The sequence below is a fragment of the Hyperolius riggenbachi genome, chromosome 11 (genome assembly GCF_040937935.1).
Source record: "Hyperolius riggenbachi isolate aHypRig1 chromosome 11, aHypRig1.pri, whole genome shotgun sequence".
Lineage (NCBI taxonomy): Eukaryota > Metazoa > Chordata > Amphibia > Anura > Hyperoliidae > Hyperolius > Hyperolius riggenbachi.
In genome coordinates this window covers 193,558,235-193,577,088 of record NC_090656.1, presented here as the reverse complement: position 1 = coordinate 193,577,088, position 18,854 = coordinate 193,558,235, and the positions used below count along the sequence as shown (strand labels likewise).

General features: G+C 50.7%; 1 protein-coding gene across 2 annotated transcripts in view; it reads right to left on the bottom strand.

Annotated features, from left to right (window-relative positions):
• The window catches only part of RIN1 (Ras and Rab interactor 1), a 64,951-nt gene that overhangs the window by 22,450 nt on the left and 23,647 nt on the right, over nt 1-18,854 (bottom strand). For both annotated transcript variants that reach the window (XM_068261350.1, XM_068261351.1), the window contains exon 4: nt 6,656-6,770. In XM_068261350.1, coding sequence (XP_068117451.1) covers nt 6,656-6,770 — 115 coding nt within the window. The remainder of the gene's footprint in view (nt 1-6,655; nt 6,771-18,854) is intronic.

Genomic DNA, 18,854 nt, shown 5'->3' with positions numbered 1-18,854 from the left:
AACAATAGCGAAATTTAAATAAAAAAATGTTGGGGTCAGCAGAAGGTGCACCTGTAGAATCAGGTTCCTCCGCTGTAGGCCTCACCTCCACCTCCGACATTCTGCCAAACAGCTCCAGCACGTCTGTCACTGCTGCTCCACTCCAGACATGCTTGGCCCATGTGTACCCATCCGAAATGGCCGCTTGGATACGCATAGGAAGTGGGGTAGAACGTCAGGTTTTTGTAGGCAGTGTGTTCTGTGCCTTCCGTTCCCCATTGGTTTCTGTGTGCCTGATGGTGCTGTCAGGCTCAGGTCCAGCTCCGGTCTGGGTGCGTGGGCCGGAGATCCGGACACAAAAAATAGCGCATGTTGGAAAAGTGTCCGGAGTCCGGCTCCGGTCCGGCTCCGTACTGTACGGAATGGACACGTGTGAACGTCCGCATAGCCTTTGCATTGCTATGCGGAACGTCCGTTCCGTTTGTACAGTATACGGTCCGGATCCGGCCCGGCGAATCCGGACAGGGAACGCTAATGTGAACCGGGCCTAATACCAGCTTCCTTTAACCTTTGAACCGCCAGTTTAAAGTGGACCTGAACTCTTGCACAGGAGAGGAGGAAAACAGAGAAATACACCCTGTATGTATTTAGAGAGTTTAGCCTGTCTAAGTCCTCCTCATCTGTGACTAATCACACCTGTAATTTGATCTCTCAGCTGTGTCAGCTCAAGAATCTCGGCAGTCCTCCGTAGAGCAGCTAATTTGTAAACACAAGATGTTAACCCCATGTCTGCTTTCATGAAAGCAGGAAGTAGAAACACTGCAGATTTATTGCAGGATTTGTATCAGCTGTAACAGAAATGTTTTTCTTTAAAGGTCATTATGGTGTTGCTTATCTTTTAGAGCAGAGAGGAAGTCCTACGTTCAGGTGCGCTTTCACTGGCAACTTGCAAGTGCTCCAGGCAGATTTATTTTAGAAAACATAATTTCATTTCTTATAAGTGAATATTTCCCAGGACTAAGCTGCACACATCCCTTTGCGTTTCCGTTTGCATTTCCTCTTCTTCCCTGCATGGCGCACATGCTCTCCGCCTGTGTGTGTAGCTGAGTTAGTGTGTGCAGCGTTCAGCCACGATCAGCCCTGGTAACTGGCTCAGTCGCGTCAGTCCAGGTCTACTGCGCATGTGCAGAAGACCCAGACTGGACCCGAATGAGCCTGTTACCGGGGCTGAATGCCACTGAATGGCAGACCACGGGAGGACGGTGTGGGACTCACACATGTTTATGGGGCTGGAGGAAACCCCAGGTAAGTGTTGATTCTTTAAATATTGTGATCTCTGGTACACTTTAAGCTTAGATAGCGGTAGGTTGGCTGAAGGTGTAATGGTTAAGGGCTCTGCCTCTGACACAGGAGACCAGGGTTCGAATCTCGGCTCTGCCTGTTCAGTAAGCCAGCACTAATTCAGTAGGAGACCTTTGGCAAGTCTCCCTTACACTGCTACTGCCAATAGAGCGCGCCCTAGTGGCTGCTGCTCTGCTCTGGCGCTTTGAGTCCGCAAGGAGAAAAGCGCAATATAAATGTTATTTGTCTTGTCTTATTTGTCTAGGTTGGTGTTAGGAGTTGATAGATGGAGGGTTATTGTTAGCCTTAAGGCAGCCATACACTGGTCGATTATGCCACCAGATCGACCAGCAGATAGATCCCTCTGTGATCGAATCTGATCAAAGAGGGATCTATTGGCTGCCTACCCTGCAAACAGATTTTGAATCGGTTTCACTATGAAACTGATTCACAACCTGTACAGCTGCCACTAGCCCCCCCCCCCCCCCATATATTACCTGATTCGGCCGGCGCGAGCCCCCGGTCTCTGTTGTCTGTACTCCTCTCTGGGCTCCAGCTTCACTTTACTTCCTGTCGGGGGAAGTTTAAACACTAGATGGTGCTCTACTGTTTAAACTTCCCCCGAAAGGAAGTAAGTGAAGCTAGCCGGAGCCCAGCGCGGGGAAGGGACTGCGGGGACATGCGCCGGCGGAACAGTCGAACGGTCAGCATTTGCGCATCGATTTCACAGCAGATGCGATGACAGTGTTCAAATCTGCTGTCTATCGGCGGTAAATCAGGCAAGTGTATGGGCACCTTTAAAAAAGCGATAGGTGAGTGTTAGAAGTGAATTCACAGTGACAGCAACTGATTGTGACAGCGGCACCGAATGTTATGCTTGCGTTGCATCTAGTAAAGTGAAGCATATGGTCAGTGAAAAGCATGCTTCACTCCTACTGTTAAAGCAAGCATTTAGCAGTAACACACTACATGCAGTACATTACGATGCCGCAACCTATTATATTGCAATGCACATACTGCAAACAAAGCAGCCATTACACCGTAAAGAACCACTGTCTATGTAGACTTAAGTGGTTTAAATATTAGTGTTAGGAATAGATAGAGGGAGAGTTAGTGTTAGAGGAAGGGGGTGCCCAGTAGTAGAATATCAGCAGTATTGTCAATATCAGCTCTACCGTGATCCCAAATTTCCCCAGCACACTTTTTCCATATACTGTATGCCATTGTCATTTCTGTTTCCCAAAATATAATATCAGCCACAAGATGGCAGCAGTGTGTCACACGCAAACGACTACATCACCTCTCATAACAACACATTAAATATTGAACACAAACTGGGAAATATTTGGGCTTGTTGGCTGCAATACAAATGTTATGATAAATACAAAGCTTACTTGACAAAAACAAATACTGAAATGGAGTGAGATTTCCATTTGGAAATATTATTTCCAGACCAAGTTTCTTTATATGAGTTCAAGGAAATATTGTTTAAAACTAACCACTTTCTAGAGGATGTTTTCACCTTATGCACCAGATCGGGATTGATGTTTTCGCTAAATCACTATTCTTTCAGCAATAACGTTATCACTACTTTTTTTGGAACCACCTACGGGTCCAATCACTTTAACCCATTCGCGTTCCGTCGTTTTCACTTGAGAAATGTTCACCTCCCATTCATTAGCCTATAACTTTATCACTACTTATCACAATGAACTGATCTATATCTTGTTTTTTCCGCCACCAATTAGGCTTTCTTTGGGGGGTACATTTTGCTAAGAGACACTTTACATGTAAATGCATTTTAACAGGAAGAATAAGAAAAAAACGGAAAAAAATCATTATTTCTCAGTTTTCAGCCATTATAGTTTTAAAATAATACATGCCTCCATAATTAAAACTCACGTATTGTATTTGCCCATATGTCCCGGTTATTACACCGTTAAAATTATGTCCCTATCACAATGTATGGCGACAATATTTTATTTGGAAATAAAGGTGCATTTTTTCCGTTTTGCATCTATCACTATTTTAAAGTTTAAAATAAAAAAAAATATGGAAATATTTCATCTTTACATTGATATTTAAAAAGTTTAGACCCTTAGGTAAATATTTACATGCTTTTGTTTTTTTTAGTGTTATTTTTTAAATTTTTTTATATTAAACATTTTATTTGGGTATTTTTGGGAGGGTGGGATGTAAACTATAGGTTTATAATGCAAATGTGTATTGAGTTTTATTTTTTTTTACTTTTAGTTGTACTTTTTGGCCACAAGATGGCGGCCATGAGTTTGTTTACATGACATCACTCTAAGCGTAACATACGCTTAGAGAGACGCATGGGGGACGCAACAGCCAGAAACAGCGAAGCTTCCAAGAGAAGCTGTCGCTTTTTCTGCGGGGGAGAGGAATCAGCAATCGGGCACCATGGCCCGATTCACTGATTTCTGGGCTAACGATCCGCGGCCGGGAGTGCGCGTGCACGCACGCGAACGGCCGCGGGAGCGCACATGGTTCCTGGACGTAGTTTCTACGTCCAGGAACCAAAATAGGTTAAGGCCTCTTGCACACTGCAAGCGATTCCGATTCAGATTCCGCTTTAATCAGTTTTTACATCCGATTCCGATTTGCAGTTTGCTCCCTGCACACTGCAAATCGGAATCTGAATCGGATGTAAAAAGCGGAATCTGAATCAGAATCGCGTGCAGTGTGCAAGAGGCCTTAAGGACATTATCCCCGCACTTTGATTGGCTCAATAGGCTGCCTGTCAAGTGACAGGCAACCTATTGGACCAATCAAAGGGCTTGATTCACTAAACCGTGATAACTCATATCACGGGCCGCTCTAGCGGTTTTATGTTACTGCACGCATTTTCGCAAAAACGCGAGTGCGGCTGTGATATGAGTTATCACGGTTTAGTGAATCAAGCCCAAAGTGTGGGGATAATGTCATTTAAAGTGATTGTTATAGTGCATCAACCCCATGGTGTGTGTGATCTCACCTAACGGCACCTGGCGCAGGTGAGATTTCCAATGCATGGGCACCGGGGTGGGGGACGATGACACACATTTACATTTGGGGGGACAGTGGCTAGGGGTCAGTCGCCTTTATTGGTTGTCGGTTGACGCCGCACACCCAACTGACTGCACTGGGACGAGATTTTCTCAACATGTTCGAACAATACATTCATTAGACCAATTTTGGTCTGAACTCAGTTGAATTGTCGATCAAACATACTTGTTGTGGCTCCAATTTGATAAAATTATCGAATCAGATGGTCAATTGGGCTGTAATATCGCTAGGTGTTTGGTCATCTCAAAGGATACCTTAGCGCATATGTACATTTAAAAACGGGGGGAGCAGGCATGTGTGGTCCTCCTCCGTCCCCTCCGTTATCGCATACCGATACCCCGAACTTACTTCCTGGTTGGAGTGGTCGCGGCTGACTGTGCAGTTTTCCTGCGGACGCGCATCCTTGATCGTAACACTAAGTCACAACTACCTAGGGTGCATGCTCAGAGCGCTCCTGGCCGCGGGATCAAGGACGCGCATCTGCCGGGCTGCATCTGTGCAGTCAGCCACAACCACCCCAACCAGGAAGGAAGTTCGGGGCATCAGTACGTGGTAACGGAGGGGGACAGAGGAGAGTGGTGGGCATGAGGAGAGCCCACTATACAAGCCTGCTCCCCCCGTTTTTAAATTTACATATGTGCTAAGGTATCCTGTTTTGTTTGTCTTTTCCTCACGTGGCGAGTATATGAGTGATTGTTGTCAGGTTTCTTGTATGCAGGAGATGCAGACAGGCACTGATGTCTCTGTGAGATGAAGATCTGCCCCATAATGAGAAGATCTCAATGAGAGTGCCTTGACTTCAGACTTGCTTTTCTTCTTTGGCCGGAATGGTAAATGTCAACAGCTGCTAACTAATGGCTGGTATTAATATTTCATTGTGCAGTCAATGGGGAAAAAATATATAACAGAAGCAACAAAGGGAAAATGGGATGGGATGACGGTTAGGAGTTTTACGCTTTCCCCATTCAGCTTGTTCAGCAAAACTGCGCTGCTCACTGAATACGGGAAAGGCAGTATGTATTATTTAAAGAGGCCCTGTCATAAATCAGCAGTTGCTGGAATCGGAATCCTCACTTCTAAACGGTTTTACCAGTAAAGGTGGCCATACATCTACCAATATTTCAGCCCAATTGACAATCTGATTCAATCATTTTATTGAATAGGTGCCGCAAAAAGCATGCCCAATTGATGTTCTGACCATTTTCGGGGCCAAAAACGGTTGAATGTATCGGTTGAGCAAGCTGGAAAAATGTAGGTCTGAATGGTCGATCAGATGTGCAGTGGTAATGGCATGCGATATGGCGATGACCGATGAACATATACACAGTATATATAAATGTACATTTTTTTCCTCTGTTGCTATCGCTTAGAGTAGGCAAGGGGGAGAGGAGGGGAGCTGACAGGAAAACGTTCCTCCAAAAATTTTGACCTCTAGTATCGTTTAAAGGACCACTCTAGCGAAAGAAGTAAGCAGTTAAAATCTGGCATAACTGACAGGTTTTGACTAGTCCATCTCCTCATGGGGTATTCGCAGGGTTTTCTTTGTTTTCAAAAGCATTTTCTGAATGGCACTTTAACTGACAAAATACTGCGATTTTCAGCTACGTCTTCTCATTCATAAACAATTTTATTTAACTGCTCCATAAAAACAAATGCTTTATAGGGTGGGAAAAGCCTTAACGTAAACCTGACAGCAGACATCTTCAGCAAGGAAAACTTGCTGACTGTTGTAGTTCTAAGGAGAGAGTCACATGATCAGGTGCACAACCAATGGGAAGAATGTGGTGGGAACAGTCACTAAGACAAATAGCACACCTTATTAAAGTTAACACGCCTTATCAGAGTAGCATAGCGAGCGCTACGAAATTATGCCTGCTAATTGGCAAACCACTCGCCCTGCCCTGAGCCCCTGCGGGTTTGTAGTGCTCTATGTGCTACTCTGATAAGGCGTGTTAACTTTGATAAGGCGTGTTAACTTTGATAAGGTGTGATATTTGTCTTAGTGAATTAAGCCCAAGACTTTACCTCAGAAGCCAGAAACTGCTTGGATGAATGGAATGCCATTACAAACAGATCTACAAATATCTGGGCACTGGCTGCTGCTGCTATACCAGGCACACGCACTTCTGCAGTGTATTGCCAGCATACTCTGCGTTATATACAGAAAGGGTGGTTTACTTGAAGTTACTTTACAGTACATACACTCTGCATACTCTGTGAACAAGGTCTTAGCATAAAGTCCATGTTGTCTAGCATTCATTTTCACCTGATGGGCCGTCTTGTATATATGCCTGATAGATGAAGCTTGGTCCGCAGTCATCTGACAGGCGCACACACAGCACCAGCTGCTGCCGAGTGTTGGATCTTCTCACCAGGAATGTCTGTGAAACAGAAAAGTCTTTCTTTTACATAAATGTAGATTTTCAAAGGCACCCGTTGAAAAGTGTGCAGGAAATAGCCGAGTAGTAGGATATCGGTATAATTACTCATATTCTGCTACTTAAAGGATACCCGAAGTGGCGTGTGACATGACGAGATAGACATGGGTATAGACATGGGTATGTACAGTGCCACACACACTAATAACTATGCTGTGTTCCTTTTTTTCTTTCTCTGCCTGAAAGAGTTAAATACCAGGTATGTAAGTGGCTGACTCAGTCCTGACTCAGACAGGAAGTGCCCACAGTGTGACCCTCACTGATAAGAAATTCCAACTATAAAACACTTTCCTAGCAGAAAATGGCTTCTGAGAGCAGGAAAGAGATAAATAGGGTCAATAGTTCATACATTTTAGTTCTGGCATACTTCAATGAACGTGCCATTGAGCAAAAGCAATAAAACAGTTAAAACTTAAAAAGTAGATTTAAACATAAAATGAAACTGTGGAATAATTAAAAAGTCATTTTTAGGAGAAGGAGGATAGAGAAGGAAGATAGATACAATCATTTGTTTTATTAGTTTATCTTACCAAAAGATTGGTAATATTTACCTATATTTTACTATGACCTAACCTATCCCTACTCTAACACAGAACCCTCCCTCTACCATTACCTAAATCGAAGACTCCCCAGGCGGCTCCACACTATCTTTTTGTGGTGGGTCCATGTATTTTAGTTAGGCTCCTGGGAAGGATACAGCATAGTGTGCACAGGGACACTGGGATGTAGCATTACACCAGTGATCAGAGGTGTAACAGCTGCTGTAGGGCCCAGAGGCATGAGAGGGAAGCAAAGTTGAGAGTGTAGGTGGTTGTTAATGTGGTCACTGCCTGGAGGGGTGTATCCAGGGCCGGATTTATCATAGGGCACTGTAGGCACGTGCCTATAGGCGCCTAATGGTGTAAAAGCGTCTCACTCTCCTCCCCTAGTGCCTCCATCCCTCCTTCCCTATGCAAGGTCCTGATGAGAGTGTACATGAGAGGTTACTCACCCTGCTCTCAGCATTCCACTGACCAGCTCTCCCTTTAGTCAGAGACACCTCTAGCTACTTAATACTTAGGTTCCTCTAGCCACCTAATGCTTGGGAATACCTCTAGCTTCTTAATACTGAGAGTATCTCTTGCTACCTAATACTAAGGGGCATCTGTGGCTAGCTATGACGGACAAGGAAAGTAAGGGAAAAGTGACAGCGGGGCCAGCCAGCACACTTGGTGTGCAGTTCGGCAGGGGATTAAAGGTTCATTGAGGGTGAAGTCCAAGGTGCCAGGACATCTGTTCCTATAGGCTCCTGTGAGGTAAATCTAGGCCTGGATGTATCCATACATGTTTGGGTCCATGCACTTTATACATTGCATCTTGTATGTGAATGTGCAATACAGTATCCACTCATCCGTGAGGAAATGCAGGTGAAGAATGTCATTGAACAAGTGAGACCAGCTCTGTTGATCCTATCAAAACTTTGCTATGCAGCTTAGCAGATATAGGGCTTGTGAAAAGCCATTTTTTGCCCTTAGTGCGTGCAAAGCTACTTCGTGCGCAGCCCCGCTCACTGCGCGCACAGCGCGGGTGCGCCTATATTAGTGCGCGGTGCGACGATGACATCGCACCCGCTGCCCCGTGGTGCGACGATAACGGCGTTTCAGGGGCACCCGATGCAGCGTTATCACGGGGCAGCTGCGCGCACAGTGAGCGATACTAAGACTGATGTGTGGGTGCAAACTACTTAGTGCCGTAGTTTGCCCCCACTAAGTGATAAGGTACACTAACCGGCTTAGGGCCGGTTAATGAATCAAGCCCATAATGTAGATTTGTAGTTACACCACTGCAAGTGGCATCCCACTAACTATGGAAGTAGACAGTGCACTGGGGGTTGATGAGGCAAGTGGCCTCACTTTCACACCCACCTTTGTCCCAACCTGCAAAATCCTCAGGCTGCTGTCCATTTCCTAGCCCTGTAAAATTAAGATAGCCATACATCAGGCCACTTGGCAGCTGATCGACCCTCCGATTCGATTATTATGAAAATGTCGTGCGCCTGTTGCCGGGCACTCTCTGTGCATGAGCATGACGTCACTCGTGACGTCACGCACATGAGCAGAAAGTGCCCGGCAACAGGAGCACGATCTAGGACGCGTACTGCCGGGCCAGCGCAGGCGTACTACTCCGGGTCATAGCGATCCGGAAGTAGTACAGGGCCCAGGGATTCTGAGATGTTCGCCGGCGAAACGGGTCGGGAACCGTTCGCAACATCTCTAGCTGCAAGATGTCGGGCCGACTTGCTCAATCGGGTGTGCGGTGGTAATGGTATAAGCGACGAAAACCCTGGCGCTGTTCCCGCAATGTAAATGTGCTTTAATGTGCTGTCTTGTGTTGTGCTCCCCATCCATCTTCCGCCACTCTTCTAATACACGCTGCTGGCGTATAGTACACTGGTGCCTGACGTCACACACGTGCCACGCCAGCAGCATGTATGCGGCTAATTGAAGAGAGGCGGAAGATGGACGGACACCACAAGACAGGTTATGTATAAACACACATTACAGCACATTTATACATTAGGGGAACAGCGGAAAGGCGGCACACTCAGCAGATTCTCCAGAGATTTCATCAAGCTGAAATTGATCGGGAATTGGCCAGCGGTGTATGGGCAGCCGACAGATCTCACTCTAATCAGATTGGAGAGAGATTTGTCTCTTGGTCAAATCTGCCCATCATCACTAGATGTATGGCTACATTGATTCTATTGAACGTTCACTAGGCTGGATGACTGCACTGTGGTCAGTGACCGCCTCACCCCTACTATCCCTGTCAGCCTGTGTGATGACCACACTTACCCCTGGAGGCTCCCTCTGCATATCACCCTTACTATTCCTGTCAGCCTGTGTGATGACCACACTCACCCCTGGAGGCTCCCTCTGCATATCACCTCTACTATTCCTGTCAGCCTGTGTGATGACCACACTCACCCCTGGAGGTTCCCTCTGCATATCACCCCTACTATTCCTGTCAGCCTGTGTGATGACCACACTCACCCCTGGAGGCTCCCTCTGCATATCACCCCTACTATCCCTGTCAGCCTGTGTGATGACCACACTCACCCCCGGAGGCTCCCTCTGCATATCACCCCTACTATCCCTGTCAGCCTGTGTGATGACCACACTCACCCCTGGAGGCTCCCTCTGCATATCACCCCTACTATCCCTGTCAGCCTGTGTGATGACCACACTTACCTCTGGAGGCTCCCTCTGCATATCACCCCTACTATCCCTGTCAGCCTGTGTGATGACCACACTCACCCCTGGAGGTTCCCTCTGCATATCACCCCTACTATCCCTGTCAGCCTGTGTGATGACCACACTCACCCCCGGAGGCTCCCTCTGCATATCACCCCTACTATCCCTGTCAGCCTGTGTGATGACCACACTCACCCCTGGAGGCTCCCTCTGCATATCACCCCTACTATCCCTGTCAGCCTGTGTGATGACCACACTTACCCCTGGAGGCTCCCTCTGCATATCACCCCTACTATCCCTGTCAGCCTGTGTGATGACCACACTCACCCCTGGAGGTTCCCTCTGCATATCACCCCTACTATCCCTGTCAGCCTGTGTGATGACCACACTCACCCCCGGAGGCTCCCTCTGCATATCACCCCTACTATCCCTGTCAGCCTGTGTGATGACCACACTTACCCCTGGAGGCTCCCTCTGCATATCACCCCTACTATCCCTGTCAGCCTGTGTGATGACCACACTCACCCCTGGAGGCTCCCTCTGCATATCACCCCTACTATCCCTGTCAGCCTGTGTGATGACCACACTTACCCCTGGAGGTTCCCTCTGCATATCACCCCTACTATCCCTGTCAGCCTGTGTGATGACCACACTTACCTCTGGAGGCTCCCTCTGCATATCACCCCTACTATCCCTGTCAGCCTGTGTGATGACCACACTCACCCCTGGAGGTTCCCTCTGCATATCACCCCTACTATTCCTGTCAGCCTGTGTGATGGCCACACTTACCCCTGGAGGCTCCCTCTGCATATCACCCCTACTATCCCTGTCAGCCTGTGTGATGACCACACTTACCTCTGGAGGCTCCCTCTGCATATCACCCCTACTATCCCTGTCAGCCTGTGTGATGACCACACTTACCCCTGGAGGTTCCCTCTGCATATCACCCCTACTATTCCTGTCAGCCTGTGTGATGGCCACACTTACCCCTGGAGGCTCCCTCTGCATATCACCCCTACTATCCCTGTCAGCCTGTGTGATGACCACACTTACCTCTGGAGGCTCCCTCTGCATATCACCCCTACTATCCCTGTCAGCCTGTGTGATGACCACACTCACCCCTGAAGGCTCCCTCTGCATATCACCCCTACTATTCCTGTCAGCCTGTGTGATGACCACACTTACCCCTGGAGGCTCCCTCTGCATATCACCCCTTCTATCCCTGTCAGCCTGTGTGATGACCACACTCACCCCTGGAGGCTCCCTCTGCATATCACCCCTACTATCCCTGTCAGCCTGTGTGATGACCACACTTACCCCTAGAGGCTCCCTCTGCATATCACCCCTACTATCCCTGTCAGCCTGTGTGATGACCACACTCACCCCTGGAGGTTCCCTCTGCATATCACCCCTACTATTCCTGTCAGCCTGTGTGATGACCACACTCACCCCTGGAGGCTCCCTCTGCATATCACCCCTACTATCCCTGTCAGCCTGTGTGATGACCACACTTACCCCTGGAGGCTCCCTCTGCATATCACCCCTACTATCCCTGTCAGCCTGTGTGATGACCACACTCACCCCTGAAGGCTCCCTCTTCATATCACCCCTACTATTCCTGTCAGCCTGTGTGATGACCACACTTACCCCTGGAGGCTCCCTCTGCATATCACCCCTACTATCCCTGTCAGCCTGTGTGATGACCACACTCACCCCTGGAGGCTCCCTCTGCATATCACCCCTACTATCCCTGTCAGCCTGTGTGATGACCACACTTACCCCTGGAGGCTCCCTCTGCATATCACCCCTACTATCCCTGTCAGCCTGTGTGATGACCACACTCACCCCTGGAGGTTCCCTCTGCATATCACCCCTACTATTCCTGTCAGCCTGTGTGATGACCACACTCACCCTGGAGGCTCCCTCTGCATATCACCCCTACTATCCCTGTCAGCCTGTGTGATGACCACACTTACCCCTGGAGGCTCCCTCTGCATATCACCCCTACTATCCCTGTCAGCCTGTGTGATGACCACACTCACCCCTGGAGGCTCCCTCTGCATATCACCCCTACTATTCCTGTCAGCCTGTGTGATGACCACACTTACCCCTGGAGGCTCCCTCTGCATATCACCCCTACTATCCCTGTCAGCCTGTGTGATGACCACACTTACCCCTGGAGGCTCCCTCTGCATATCACCCCTACTATCCCTGTCAGCCTGTGTGATGACCACACTCACCCCTGGAGGCTCCCTCTGCATATCACCCCTACTATCCCTGTCAGCCTGTGTGATGACCACACTCACCCCTGGAGGCTCCCTCTGCATATCACCCCTACTATCCCTGTCAGCCTGTGTGATGACCACACTTACCCCTGGAGGCTCCCTCTGCATATCACCCCTACTATCCCTGTCAGCCTGTGTGATGACCACACTTACCCCTGGAGGCTCCCTCTGCATATCACCCCTACTATCCCTGTCAGCCTGTGTGATGACCACACTTACCCCTGGAGGCTCCCTCTGCATATCACCCCTACTATCCCTGTCAGCCTGTGTGATGACCACACTTACCCCTGGAGGCTCCCTCTGCATATCACCCCTACTATCCCTGTCAGCCTGTGTGATGACCACACTTACCCCTGGAGGCTCCCTCTGCATATCACCCCTACTATCCCTGTCAGCCTGTGTGATGACCACACTTACCCCTGGAGGCTCCCTCTGCATATCACCCCTGACGTATCCCTGTCAGCCTGTGTGATGACCACACTCACCCCTGGAGGCTCCCTCTGCATATCACCCCTACTATCCCTGTCAGCCTGTGTGATGACCACACTTACCCCTGGAGGTTCCCTCTGCATATCACCCCTACTATTCCTGTCAGCCTGTGTGATGGCCACACTTACCCCTGGAGGCTCCCTCTGCATATCACCCCTACTATCCCTGTCAGCCTGTGTGATGACCACACTTACCCCTGAAGGTTCCCTCTGCATATCACCCCTACTATCCCTGTCAGCCTGTGTGATGACCACACTCACCCCTGAAGGTTCCCTCTGCATATCACCCCTACTATCCCTGTCAGCCTGTGTGATGACCACACTCACCCCTGGAGGATCCCTCTGCATATCACCCCTACTATCCCTGTCAGCCTGTGTGATGACCACACTTACCTCTGGAGGCTCCCTCTGCATATCACCCCTACTATCCCTGTCAGCCTGTGTGATGACCACACTCACCCCTGAAGGCTCCCTCTGCATATCACCCCTACTATTCCTGTCAGCCTGTGTGATGACCACACTTACCCCTGGAGGCTCCCTCTGCATATCACCCCTACTATCCCTGTCAGCCTGTGTGATGACCACACTCACCCCTGGAGGCTCCCTCTGCATATCACCCCTACTATCCCTGTCAGCCTGTGGGATGACCACACTTACCCCTGGAGGCTCCCTCTGCATATCACCCCTACTATCCCTGTCAGCCTGTGTGATGACCACACTCACCCCTGGAGGTTCCCTCTGCATATCACCCCTACTATTCCTGTCAGCCTGTGTGATGACCACACTCACCCCTGGAGGCTCCCTCTGCATATCACCCCTACTATCCCTGTCAGCCTGTGTGATGACCACACTCACCCCTGGAGGCTCCCTCTGCATATCACCCCTACTATCCCTGTCAGCCTGTGTGATGACCACACTTACCCCTGGAGGTTCCCTCTGCATATCACCCCTACTATTCCTGTCAGCCTGTGTGATGACCACACTTACCCCTGGAGGCTCCCTCTGCATATCACCCCTACTATCCCTGTCAGCCTGTGTGATGGCCACACTTACCCCTGGAGGCTCCCTCTGCATATCACCTCTACTATCCCTGTCAGCCTGTGTGATGACCACACTCACCCCTGAAGGCTCCCTCTGCATATCACCCCTACTATTCCTGTCAGCCTGTGTGATGACCACACTTACCCCTGGAGGCTCCCTCTGCATATCACCCCTACTATCCCTGTCAGCCTGTGTGATGACCACACTCACCCCTGGAGGCTCCCTCTGCATATCACCCCTACTATCCCTGTCAGCCTGTGTGATGACCACACTTACCCCTGGAGGCTCCCTCTGCATATCACCCCTACTATTCCTGTCAGCCTGTGTGATGACCACACTCACCCCTGGAGGCTCCCTCTGCATATCACCCCTACTATCCCTGTCAGCCTGTGTGATGACCACACTCACCCCTGGAGGCTCCCTCTGCATATCACCCTTACTATCCCTGTCAGCCTGTGTGATGACCACACTCACCCCTGGAGGTTCCCTCTGCATATCACCCCTACTATCCCTGTCAGCCTGTGTGATGACCACACTTACCCCTGGAGGCTCCCTCTGCATATCACCTCTACTATTCCTGTCAGCCTGTGTGATGACCACACTCACCCCTGGAGGTTCCCTCTGCATATCACCCCTACTATCCCTGTCAGCCTGTGTGATGACCACACTTACCCCTGGAGGCTCCCTCTGCATATCACCCCTACTATTCCTGTCAGCCTGTGTGATTCCCACACTCACCCCTGGAGGCTCCCTCTGCATATTACCCCTACTATCCCTGTCAGCCTGTGTGATGACCACACTCACCCCTGGAGGCCCCATCTGCATATCACCCCTACTATCCCTGTCAGCCTGTGTGATGACCACACTCACCCCTGGAGGCTCCCTCTGCATATCACCCCTACTATTCCTGTCAGCCTGTGTGATGACCACACTCACCCCTGGAGGCTCCCTCTGCATATCACCCCTACTATCCCTGTCAGCCTGTGTGATGACCACACTCACCCCTGGAGGCTCCCTCTGCATATCACCCCTACTATCCCTGTCAGCCTGTGTGATGACCACACTCACCCCTGGAGGCTCCCTCTGCATATCACCCCTACTATTCCTGTCAGCCTGTGTGATGACCACACTTCCCCTGGAGGCTCCCTCTGCATATCACCCCTACTATCCCTGTCAGCCTGTGTGATGACCACACTTACCCCTGGAGGCTCCCTCTGCATATCACCCTTACTATCCCTGTCAGCCTGTGTGATGACCACACTTACCCCTGGAGGCTCCCTCTGCATATCACCCCTACTATCCCTGTCAGCCTGTGTGATGACCACACTTACCCCTGGAGGCTCCCTCTGCATATCACCCCTACTATCCCTGTCAGCCTGTGTGATGACCACACTCACCCCCGGAGGCTCCCTCTGCATATCACCCCTACTATCCCTGTCAGCCTGTGTGATGACCACACTTACCCCTGGAGGCTCCCTCTGCATATCACCCCTACTATCCCTGTCAGCCTGTGTGATGACCACACTCACCCCTGGAGGCTCCCTCTGCATATCACCCCTACTATCCCTGTCAGCCTGTGTGATGACCACACTTACCCCTGGAGGTTCCCTCTGCATATCACCCCTACTATCCCTGTCAGCCTGTGTGATGACCACACTTACCTCTGGAGGCTCCCTCTGCATATCACCCCTACTATCCCTGTCAGCCTGTGTGATGACCACACTCACCCCTGGAGGTTCCCTCTGCATATCACCCCTACTATTCCTGTCAGCCTGTGTGATGGCCACACTTACCCCTGGAGGCTCCCTCTGCATATCACCCCTACTATCCCTGTCAGCCTGTGTGATGACCACACTTACCTCTGGAGGCTCCCTCTGCATATCACCCCTACTATCCCTGTCAGCCTGTGTGATGACCACACTTACCCCTGGAGGTTCCCTCTGCATATCACCCCTACTATTCCTGTCAGCCTGTGTGATGGCCACACTTACCCCTGGAGGCTCCCTCTGCATATCACCCCTACTATCCCTGTCAGCCTGTGTGATGACCACACTTACCCCTGGAGGCTCCCTCTGCATATCACCCCTACTATCCCTGTCAGCCTGTGTGATGACCACACTCACCCCTGGAGGCTCCCTCTGCATATCACCCCTACTATCCCTGTCAGCCTGTGTGATGACCACACTTACCCCTGGAGGTTCCCTCTGCATATCACCCCTACTATCCCTGTCAGCCTGTGTGATGACCACACTTACCTCTGGAGGCTCCCTCTGCATATCACCCCTACTATCCCTGTCAGCCTGTGTGATGACCACACTCACCCCTGGAGGTTCCCTCTGCATATCACCCCTACTATTCCTGTCAGCCTGTGTGATGGCCACACTTACCCCTGGAGGCTCCCTCTGCATATCACCCCTACTATCCCTGTCAGCCTGTGTGATGACCACACTTACCTCTGGAGGCTCCCTCTGCATATCACCCCTACTATCCCTGTCAGCCTGTGTGATGACCACACTTACCCCTGGAGGTTCCCTCTGCATATCACCCCTACTATTCCTGTCAGCCTGTGTGATGGCCACACTTACCCCTGGAGGCTCCCTCTGCATATCACCCCTACTATCCCTGTCAGCCTGTGTGATGACCACACTTACCTCTGGAGGCTCCCTCTGCATATCACCCCTACTATCCCTGTCAGCCTGTGTGATGACCACACTCACCCCTGAAGGCTCCCTCTGCATATCACCCCTACTATTCCTGTCAGCCTGTGTGATGACCACACTTACCCCTGGAGGCTCCCTCTGCATATCACCCCTACTATCCCTGTCAGCCTGTGTGATGACCACACTCACCCCTGGAGGCTCCCTCTGCATATCACCCCTACTATCCCTGTCAGCCTGTGTGATGACCACACTTACCCCTGGAGGCTCCCTCTGCATATCACCCCTACTATCCCTGTCAGCCTGTGTGATAACCACACTCACCCCTGGAGGTTCCCTCTGCATATCACCCCTACTATTCCTGTCAGCCTGTGTGACGACCACACTCACCCCTGGAGGCTCCCTCTGCATATCACCCCTACTATCCCTGTCAGCCTGTGTGATGACCACACTTACCCCTGGAGGCTCCCTCTGCATATCACCCCTACTATCCCTGTCAGCCTGTGTGATGACCACACTCACCCCTGAAGGCTCCCTCTGCATATCACCCCTACTATTCCTGTCAGCCTGTGTGATGACCACACTTACCCCTGGAGGCTCCCTCTGCATATCACCCCTACTATCCCTGTCAGCCTGTGTGATGACCACACTCACCCCTGGAGGCTCCCTCTGCATATCACCCCTACTATCCCTGTCAGCCTGTGTGATGACCACACTTACCCCTGGAGGCTCCCTCTGCATATCACCCCTACTATCCCTGTCAGCCTGTGTGATGACCACACTCACCCCTGGAGGTTCCCTCTGCATATCACCCCTACTATTCCTGTCAGCCTGTGTGATGACCACACTCACCCCTGGAGGCTCCCTCTGCATATCACCCCTACTATCCCTGTCAGCCTGTGTGATGACCACACTTACCCCTGGAGGCTCCCTCTGCATATCACCCCTACTATCCCTGTCAGCCTGTGTGATGACCACACTCACCCCTGAAGGCTCCCTCTGCATATCACCCCTACTATTCCTGTCAGCCTGTGTGATGACCACACTTACCCCTGGAGGCTCCCTCTGCATATCACCCTTACTATCCCTGTCAGCCTGTGTGATGACCACACTTACCCCTGGAGGTTCCCTCTGCATATCACCCCTACTATCCCTGTCAGCCTGTGTGATGACCACACTCACCCCTGGAGGCTCCCTCTGCATATCACCCCTACTATCCCTGTCAGCCTGTGTGATGACCACACTCACCCCTGGAGCTTCCCTCTGCATATCACCCCTACTATCCCTGTCAGCCTGTGTGATGACCACACTCATCCCTGGAGGCTCCCTCTGCATATCACCCCTACTATTCCTGTCAGCCTGTGTGATTCCCACACTTACCCCTGGAGGCTCCCTCTGCATATCACCCCTACTATTCCTGTCAGCCTGTGTGATGACCACACTCACCCCTGGAGGCTCCCTCTGCATATCACCCTTACTATCCCTGTCAGCCTGTGTGATGACCACACTCACCCCTGGAGGTTCCCTCTGCATATCACCCCTACTATCCCTGTCAGCCTGTGTGATGACCACACTTACCCCTGGAGGCTCCCTCTGCATATCACCTCTACTATTCCTGTCAGCCTGTGTGATGACCACACTCACCCCTGGAGGTTCCCTCTGCATATCACCCCTACTATCCCTGTCAGCCTGTGTGATGACCACACTTACCCCTGGAGGCTCCCTCTGCATATCACCCCTACTATCCCTGTCAGCCTGTGTGATTCCCACACCCACCCCTGGAGGCTCCCTCTGCATATCACCCCTACTATCCCTGTCAGCCTGTGTGATGACCACACTCACCCCTGGAGGTTCCCTCTGCATATCACCCCTACTATCCCTGTCAGCCTGTGTGATGACCACACTTACCCCTGGAGGCTCCCTCTGCATATCACCCCTACTATCCCTGTCAGCCTGTGTGATTCCCACACTCACCCCTGGAGGCTCCCTCTGCATATCACCCCTACTATCCCTGTCAGCCTGTGTGATGACCACACTCACCCCTGGAGGCTCCCTCTGCATATCACCCCTACTATTCCTGTCAGCCTGTGTGATTCCCACACTCACCCCTGGAGGCTCCCTCTGCATATTACCCCTACTATCCCTGTCAGCCTGTGTGATGACCACACTCACCCCTGGAGGCCCCATCTGCATATCACCCCTACTATCCCTGTCAGCCTGTGTGATGACCACACTCACCCCTGGAGGCTCCCTCTGCATATCACCCCTACTATTCCTGTCAGCCTGTGTGATGACCACACTCACCCCTGGAGGCTCCCTCTGC